The following is a 9,474-nucleotide window of genomic DNA, read 5'->3' as shown; positions in this document are numbered from 1 at the left end:
ACTTTGGTGAATCTGGCAATTATGTGTCTTGGAGTTGCTCTTCTCGAGGAGTATCTTTGTGGCGTTCTCTGTATTTCCTGAATTTGAATGTTGGCCTCCCCTACTAGGTTGGGGAAGTTCTCCTGGATGATATCCTGAAGAGTGTTTTCCAACTTGGTTCCATTTTCTCCCTCACTTTCAGGCACCCCAATCAGACGTAGATTTGGTCTTTTTACATAATCCCATACTTCTTGCAGGCTTTGTTCATTTCTTTTTCTTCTTTTTTCTTTTGGTTTCTCTTCTCACTTCATTTCATTCATTTGATCCTCAATCGCTGATACTCTTTCTTCCAGTTGATCGAGTTGGTTACTGAAGCTTGTGCATTTGTCACGTGTTTCTCATGTCATGGTTTTCATCTCTGTCATTTCGTTTATGACCTTCTCTGCATTAATTATTCTAGCTATCAATTCTTCCACTCTTTTTTCAAGATTTTTAGTTTCTTTGCGCTGGGTATGTAATTCCTCCTTTAGCTCTGAGAAGTTTGATGGACTGAAGCCTCCCATCAAAAAGTGGGCAAAGGATATGAACAGACATTTCTCAAAAGAAGACATCCATACAACCAACAGACACATGAAAAAATGCTCATCATCACTGGCCATCAGAGAAATGCAAATCAAAACCACAATGAGATACCATCTCACACCAGTTAGAATGGCAATCATTAAAAAGGAAACAACAGGTGCTGGAGAGGATGTGGAGAAATAGGAACACTTTTACACTGTTGGTGGGACTGTAAACTAGTTCAACCATTATGGAAAACAGTATGGCAATCCCTCAAGGATCTAGAACTAGATGTATCATATGACCCAGCCATCCCATTACTGGGTATATACCCAAAGGATTATAAATCATGCTGCTATAAAGACACATGCACACGTATGTTTATTGTGGCACTATTCACAATAGCAAAGACTTGGAATCAACCCAAATGTCCATCTGTGACAGACTGGATTAAGAAAATGTGGCACATATACACCATGGAATACTATGCAGCCATAAAAAAGGATGAGTTTGTGTCCTTTGTAGGGACAGGGATGCAGCTGGAAACCATCATTCTTAGCAAACTATCACAAGAACAGAAAACCAAACACCGCATGTTCTCACTCATAGGTGGGAACTGAACAATGAGATCACTTGGACTCGGGAAGGGGAACATCACACACCAGGGCCTATCATGGGGAGGGGGGAGGGGGGAGGGATTGCATTAGGAGTTATACCTGATATAAATGACGAATTGATGGGTGCTGACGAGTTGATGGGTGCAGCACACCAACATGGCTCAAGTATACATATGTAACAAACCTGCACGCTATGCACATGTACCCTAGAACGTAAAGTATAATAAAAAAAAAAAAAATTAAAAAAATTAAAAAAAAAAATTGGCTGGGTGTGGTAGCACACATCTGTAGTCCCAGCTACTTGGGAGGCTGAAGTGAGAGGATCACTAGAACCTAGGAGGTTGAGGCTGCAGTGAGCCGTAATTCCACCACTGCACTTCAGCCTGGGTGACCAAGTGAGGCCTTGTCTCTAAAAGATACATAAATTATACATGATACTAATAAATTATATATATAATACTCAAGACAAAAATAAATATAAACTGGAAGGAATATGAATCTTGTTTACAAAATTTGATTAATCATTCTATACAAAGTTATGTCTTTTAGATATTAAAGTGGAAAGAACATGAGCTTTGGGCATTTCTCGCCATCCCTCCTTCAGGGATATATCGGACCCCATCATGACCATAAGCAGCTCTTTTCTATTGGCAACTCTACTAAAGAGTCAGCCCCACTCAACATATGTTCTGGGAACTCCCAATCCTTTTCCTGCCTCTTAGGGATTCTTCACAAGAATAATTTTCTCTGGCTCTTAGGAGAATATTATTTTCTAAACATTAGGCATATTCTACAGTGCTATGCCTTATTTTCACAGTGCTATGAAGTTAAATTTCCATATATGAAACACATATGAAAAACAAATTGAAGAAAAAGCCCCCGGCTTCTCCAACCACCCACACCTATCTCTTACTCTATCTTAAAATTTATTGGGAATAGACAGGTAGATTAGTAAATGTCAAAAAATGTGAGACTAAAGTATATACTGTATGACATGATTCATTTAATGCATTAGGTGTCATGCTAATTCATAAACACAGATGGCAAGAAAATCATTTCTTGTAGTCATTTCAAAAATCAATTCAAAAGTTTTACACATTGGAAGAAGTTTTTACAAACTTTCTGGTAGAAGTAGAGGTTAATGTGAAAAACTTGTGTTGTTACATAAGAGAGCTAAACAAGATAGGTGTATTAAATAATATTCTACTTCATTTCCACAATTATAGCAGAATGACTATTTTTACTAATTATGTATATGGAACTTACCACACCAAAGCTGTAAATGTCAGATTTGGGTGTTATTTCTCCTCGCAAAGCTTCAGGTGCCATATAAGCTGTTGTTCCCACAATTCTGCTAGTCATGACTGTCTGGGCAAACTTCTCAGAAGCCCGTGCAAGGCCAAAGTCAGATATTTTAGCAGAAAAAGCTTCATCTAGTAAGATATTTGCACTGAAAAAAATGTAAAGTTTGAAGAAAAAAAATGTTTTCCCCACCCCAAAAAAGTCAAACCGTTCCTCAGCTAAATGTATGTATGCATGTATATATGTATATGCATACATGTCTATGTACATACATATTTACAGAGTATAACATTTTACAGTATGCATCATAAAAGCCTAAAATTTCTATTAATAAACCTAGAACTCAGATTATACCTAAAGAGAAGCACTGTCCTCTTTTTTTATGTTTCTTAAGGAAAAAATTCAGGAGAATAAAAATGAAATAAAACTGTCCACATTGCCGGGCGCGGTGGCTCAAGCCTGTAATCCCAGCACTTTGGGAGGCCGAGACGGGCGGATCACAAGGTCAGGAGATCGAGACCATCCTGGCTAACACGGTGAAACCCCGTCTCTACTAAAAAATACAAAAAACTAGCCGGGCGAGGTGGCGGCGCCTGTAGTCCCACCTACCCGGGAGGCTGAGGCAGGAGAATGGCGTGAACCCGGGAGGCGGAGCTTGCAGTGAGCTGAGATCCGGCCACAGCACTCCAGCCTGGGTGACAGAGCGAGACTCCGTCTCAAAAAACAAAAAACAAAAAACAAAAAACAAAAAACAACTGTCCACATTAGTAAGAGATATTTTCATTATTCCACAAATAATTTATTATAGGGTAAATTACTACAAAGTCTTCCAAGGCACCTTTAATAATTCCTTTCTTAATATGTGTCAATTCATTTAAAAACAAATTTCCAACGAAAGTATCTCAATTATGCATTTCTTTACTATTTTGTTCTGTACTATCTGGCTTTTGAAGAGAAAAATATATGGCCAAAATATCTCAATTAATTCATTATATGCTTTCATACTTTCATTCAACACAATCTTATTGAGAACTCCCTATGTCGTATAGTATTTAAGCTCACTGCTGGGCATGGGGGAGTCTTAAAATCTTGTCTGTGACAAAGGCATAAATAATTTTTTATAACAATGGTAATATTAGGTACAAAATGCTCAGAGAACAACCATGTGCCTGTAAAAAGCAGGAAAAATTTCAAACAGAGGGTGAAAAGTGTGCTTAGTATTGAAGGATTATTAGAAGTTGATAGTTATATGAGGGAAAGAAAGGCACTCCAGGCAAATGGAGTAACAGGTACAGAGTGATGAAAATACGATATGGTGTACATGGTCAACTTCAAGGAATGAGTGTTCTAGAAACATGGAGATTATTTGAATTTTATCTTGTGAGCAACAGGCTACCAGCTAAAGTTTTCACAGTAGGAAACTGATGTTATTAGACTTAACTTTTAGGACCATGACCTGGTAGCATTGTAGTGAATAGATGAGGACTGATAGGCTGGATTTAGGTTGACTACAAAGGTTTGTAACAAAGCAAATGAGAGATAATGAGGGTCTAAATGGTCATAACATGGGATAAATGGGAAGTGAAAATTTTGAGGCTCACTCAACAGAATTTTGTAATTAGCATGATACAGAGAATGAGAACGTCTTCAGCTTGAGAGAGAGAATGAATAGTGACTTCACTGGATCAGAAAGGAAATGTGGAAAGACTTTAGGTTGGAAAGAGCTGATGAGTTTGATTTCTGATGTGCTGACTTAAAGGTTACTGTGGGATACCCAAATGCAGTGTTTTTGGTACGGGGATACTAAAAATCTAGGACTGGAAGCTTATAATACAGATTCGAAAAACACTCACATATAAGTAGCAGTTAAAATCAACATAATATCACTCAGCAAAAACACACAGAGAGAAGCCGGGCGGGTGGCTCACACCTGTAATTCCAGCACTTTGGGAGGCCAAGGTGGGCAGATCACCTGAGGTCAGGAGTTTGAGACCAACCTGATCAACATGGAGAAATCCCATCTCTACTAAAAATACAAAATTAGCAGAGCGTGGTGGTGCATGCCTGTAATCCAAGCTATTCAGGAGGCTGAGGCTCGAGAATCTCTTGAACCCAGGAGGCAAAGGCTGCAGTGAGCCAAGACCATGCCACTGCACTCCAGCCTGGGTAACAAGAGTGAAACTCTGTCTCAAAAAAAAAAAAAAAAGAACATACAGGGAGAAAAGAGACAATGATAAGAACATGAGAAAGTACCAACAATACATGAAGGATAGGAGATGGTGTTTCTTTTCTCATCTAGGGTCAGTTACTTTGCTTGGGCTGCTTACATTCTCAGGAACCCTACTGAACACATTATCTCATTTCTCTCTTCCACGGTATCCTCTCTCTCTTAATCTGGATCTTTTCTATAGGCAGATAAGCACAGTTTAGTCTCTGCTCTCTTTAAAAAAAAAAAAAAGTTTCCTGAATGACATATCTATTTCTAGCTGTCCCCTTAGTAAAATGTCTTAAAAGATTTGTCTGTACTCCTATCTCAGTTCTCTAGCTCTCACTCTCTCAACTACAATGTGATTTCTAAACCAATTACTACATGGAAATGGGTTTCCATAAAGTCACCAAAGACAATGGTGATGCTAATCCAATGATTAAAGCACTTGACTCTTTTTGACTACTCCCTCTTGGGAAACACTTTCTTTCCTCATTTTCAGGGACTCCACACTCTGCAGGTTTTCACCTTACCTTTCTCTGTATGTGTACTTCCTTAGATTCCTTTTTGTGATCACCTCTTCTATTTGGCCAGTAAGTCTTAGGGTTCCTCAAGACTTAATCTTGTGACCTTTTCTTAATCTACATCTCCCCTCAAGTGAATACAGTCACTTCAATTATCACCTGTATGCAAGTAATATATACATTTATATCTTCAGCTCAGACCATCAGCTCCAAATCTGTATATCACACTAACATCTCTACTACTATATCTTAAAAGAACCTTAATTACAACATGTACAAAGGAGAATTCACATTTTCTAATCATCTCTCTAACCCCAACCTAACCAGGTCTTTTTTTGGTCCTTTCTACATAAGTGAGTCATACCATAATCATTCCAGAATGCAAGTCTGGATGCCATTATTCCGGGAGTCATTCGTGATACTTCCCTCTTCCTGAACCCCTGCATAGCCAAGGTATCAACAAGCTTTGCCATTTTAATCTTTCTAATCTGCTTACCTCTCTTCATATGAACTGCCACCTATGATAGCCTACTAACTGCTTCTTCTTATAAACTGTTCTCTACACTAGAGTCAAAATCATCTTTGCAAAACTTAAATATGATGCCACATTCCTACTTAAAAATTTCAACGGCATCTCATTACACTTGAGATAAAACTAAAAGCCTTACCTTGGCCCATTAGGTCCTATAGGACTTAGCTTCCTATACTTCTCTGTAGTTTTATCTTCAATCCACCACCCCATAACTTTCTGCATCTCCGTCATACTGCATTTATTCATTGTTTTTTTTCAGACAGAGTCTTGCTTTATTACCCAGGTTGGAGAGCAGTGGCATGATCATAGCTCACTTCAACCTTGAACTCCTGGGCTCAAGCATCCTCCCTCCTCAGCCACCCCAGCATCTGGAAGTGTAGGCATGCATTACCAGGTTTGACTAATTTTTTTGTAGAGATGAGGTCTTGCTATGTTGTCCAGGGAACATAATCAGGTCTGCAACTCCTGGCCCCAAATGATCCTACTGTCTTGGCTCCCAAAGCATATTTCATTTCTTGTAACTCATCATGCTCCCATATTTTCTCTCACCACTGGTCTTACAAATGCAGTTCCTTCTGCCTGGAATGTTCTTTTCCCCATCATCTATTCTACAGTTACCCTCAAATTGTGCCTACTTATTTCCTGCCCATTCTTTGAATCTCTGCTTAAATATCACTTTCTTGGAAAACCTTCTTTATATTAATCCTATATACTATACTATATTATATATAATATATATGTGTGTACTGTTATTTTGTGATTTGATTGATGTTGAGCTCTATATATTAATATGTTACTTATAGTAGGTAAATATTTAACTAGATAAATACATAAGAAAGAAAGAGAACTGAAAAGTACTCATGAAGGATGAAGGTGATTCAGAAAAGAATGGTGATCCATAAACTAAGAAAACAACTAATTTCCATAAGGCAAAAGGGTCAAGAAGAACAGAATAAACTACTGTTAAAACAACTAAAAAAGGTCAAGTAGGATGAGTACTGGAAGTAGGTCACTGGGCTTGGAATAAAGGAGATTATAGATGTCCTTATTGAGAAGAGCTTTCATGGAGTGATGGGAAAAAGTCCAGGTGCTCTAGGTTAAGACATGCATGTGAAGAGTGAATAGAGTGACAGCAAATTATTCTTTAAAGACAGCTTTCCAAAAGTTTTTAAACAGTAGCATTTACCTTTTAATATCTCTATGAATGTGATGATTTTCATGTAGAAAATTGATGCCATTAGCTGCACCCTGAGCAATCTTGCATCTCATGTGCCAAGAAAGTGGTGGAGTACCATCCTTGTAAAGAAATAAACCAAATTAAAAACTAGAACGAATAATAAAAAATCTACAGAGACTATATAACACAGAATATTTTTCTAGGCAACAACTGAAGATGATGCTATATCACTAATAATTTAGGACTACATTTCTAAGTTATTAAAAATAATCTCCAAATAAGCTCAAATGGGTGTTTACATTTCTTATTTGAAGATAAAAATATATAAAAGCATCTTCCTAGTATAGTCTTGACTGAATTTTATATTTAGGATTACCACCTAATAAAATGGCAACCCAGTTGTTGACATATCAACTGTATAATTCTCATAGAGCAGGAAAAATATGAAAGCGAATTTGGTTTAAATAATCCAGTAACAAAATGAATATTAATACTCCAGCATATAAACAAAAAGCCAAACAATCTGATGAACAAATAGCTTACCAAGCAAGAGAGTCTGTCTAGTAATGAACCATTAGGCATGTAAACATACACTAAGCAGAGGTCATCTCCATCACTTGAGAAACCAAGTAGTTCTACTAAGTTTTCATGTTGACACCTGTGACAAACAATTTTTCATGCAAAATTATTATAATAAATACTTATATAGTCAGTTGTAGGTTAGAAGTTATTCAGATTTTTAATAGAAAAAAAGAGATAAAAATAGTATGTTATATATCATTTCTAACACGATGTTTATGTTTATATATGTCTATTGTAACTATTTATAATTTTCTGCAAATAGTTCTTAATATTAATCAACATTAGAAGTAAAATCTCGGTCCCGGAGCAGGATGGCCGAATAGGAACAGCTCCAGTCTCCAGCTCCCAGCACAGGCGACACAGAAGACGGGTGATTTCTGCATTTTCAACTGAGGTATCGGGTTCATCTCACTGGGGAGTGCCAGACAATAGGTGCTGGTCAGCTGGTGCAGCCCGACCAGCCAGAGCTGAAGCAGGGCAAGGCATCACTTCACCTGGGAAGCGCAAGGGGGAAGGGAATCCCTTTTCCTAGCCAGGGGAACTGAGACACACAACACCTGGAAAATCGGGTAACTCCCATCGTAACACTGTGCTTTACCAAGGGTCTTAGCAAACGGCACACCAGGAGATTATATCCCACGTCTGGCTGGGTGAGTCCCATGCCCACGGATCCTCCCTCATTGCTAGCACAGCAGTCTGAGATCTAATTGCAGAGGTTCGGGGAGGGGCGCCCACCATTGCTGAGGCTTAAGTAGGTAAACAAAGCCGCCGGGAAGCTCGAACTGGGTGGAACCCACAGCAGCTCAAGGAGGCCTGCCTGTCTCTGTAGACTCCACCTCTGGGGACAGGGCACAGCTAAACAAAAAGTAGCAGAAAGCTCTGCAGATACAAATGACCCTGTCTGACAGCTTTGAAGAGAGCAGTGGATCTCCCAACATGGAGGTTGAGATCTGAGAATGGACAGACTGCCTGCTCAAGTGGGTCCCTGACCCCTGAGTAGCCTAACTGGGAGACATCCCCCACTAGGGGCAGACTGACACCCCACACCTCACATGGCAGGGTACACCCCTGAGACGAAGCTTCCAGAGCAAGAATCAGACAGGATCACTCGCTATTCAGCAATATTCTATCTTCTGCAGCCTCCGCTGCTGATACCCAGGCAAACACCGTCTGGGGTGGACCTCAAGCAATCTCCAACAGACCTACAGCTGAGTGTCCTGACTGTTAGAAGGAAAACTAACAAACAGAAATTCGGACACCCACACCAAAATGCCATCAGTACGTCACCATCATCAAAGACCAAAGGCAGATAAAACCACAAAGATGGGGAAAAAGCAGGGCAGAAAAGCTGGAAATTCAAAAAATCAGAGCGCATATCCCCCTCCAAAGGAACGCAGCTCATCGCCAACAATGGATCAAAGCTGGACAGAGAATGACTTTCACGAGTTGAGAGAAGAAGGCTTCAGTCCATCAAACTTCTCAGAGCTAAAGGAGGAATTACATACCCAGCGCAAAGAAACTAAACATCTTGAAAAAAGAATGGAAGAATGGATAACTAGAATAATCAATGCAGAGAAGGCCATAAACGAACTGACAGAGATGAAAACCATGACATGAGAAACACGTGACAAATGCACAAGCTTCAGTAACCAACTCGATCAACTGGAAGAAAGAGTATCAGCGATTGAGGATCAAATGAATGAAATGAAGCGAGAAGAGAAGTCTAAAGAAAAAAGAGGAAAAAGAAATGAACAAAGCCTTCAAGAAGTATGGGATTATGTGAAAAGACCAAATCTACGTCTGATTGGGGTGCCTGAAAGTGAGGGGGAAAATGGAACCAAGTTGGAAAACACTCTTCAGGATATCATCCAGGAGAACTTCCCTAACCTCGTAAGGCAGGCCAACATTCAAATTCAAGAAATACAGAGAATGCCACAAAGATACTCTTCGAGAAGAGCAACTCCAAGACACATAATTGCCAGATTCACCAAAGT

The 9,474-nt window shown here is 39.2% G+C and overlaps 1 protein-coding gene across 7 annotated transcripts in view; it reads right to left on the bottom strand.

Moving 5' to 3' along the window:
* IRAK4 (interleukin 1 receptor associated kinase 4) overlaps positions 1 to 9,474 on the bottom strand; it is a 42,837-nt gene that overhangs the window by 6,914 nt on the left and 26,449 nt on the right. For all 7 annotated transcript variants that reach the window (XM_023182784.3, XM_023182786.3, XM_023182788.3 and 4 more), the window contains 3 exons: positions 7,442 to 7,556; positions 6,908 to 7,017; positions 2,424 to 2,607 (listed from right to left, as the gene is read on the bottom strand). In XM_023182784.3, the coding sequence (XP_023038552.1) occupies positions 2,424 to 2,607; positions 6,908 to 7,017; positions 7,442 to 7,556 (409 nt within the window). The remainder of the gene's footprint in view (positions 1 to 2,423; positions 2,608 to 6,907; positions 7,018 to 7,441; positions 7,557 to 9,474) is intronic.

Source organism: Piliocolobus tephrosceles, chromosome 10 (genome assembly GCF_002776525.5).
Source record: "Piliocolobus tephrosceles isolate RC106 chromosome 10, ASM277652v3, whole genome shotgun sequence".
Lineage (NCBI taxonomy): Eukaryota > Metazoa > Chordata > Mammalia > Primates > Cercopithecidae > Piliocolobus > Piliocolobus tephrosceles.
Note: the sequence above shows the minus strand (reverse complement) of the source record. Positions and strands in the feature narration are given on the sequence as shown.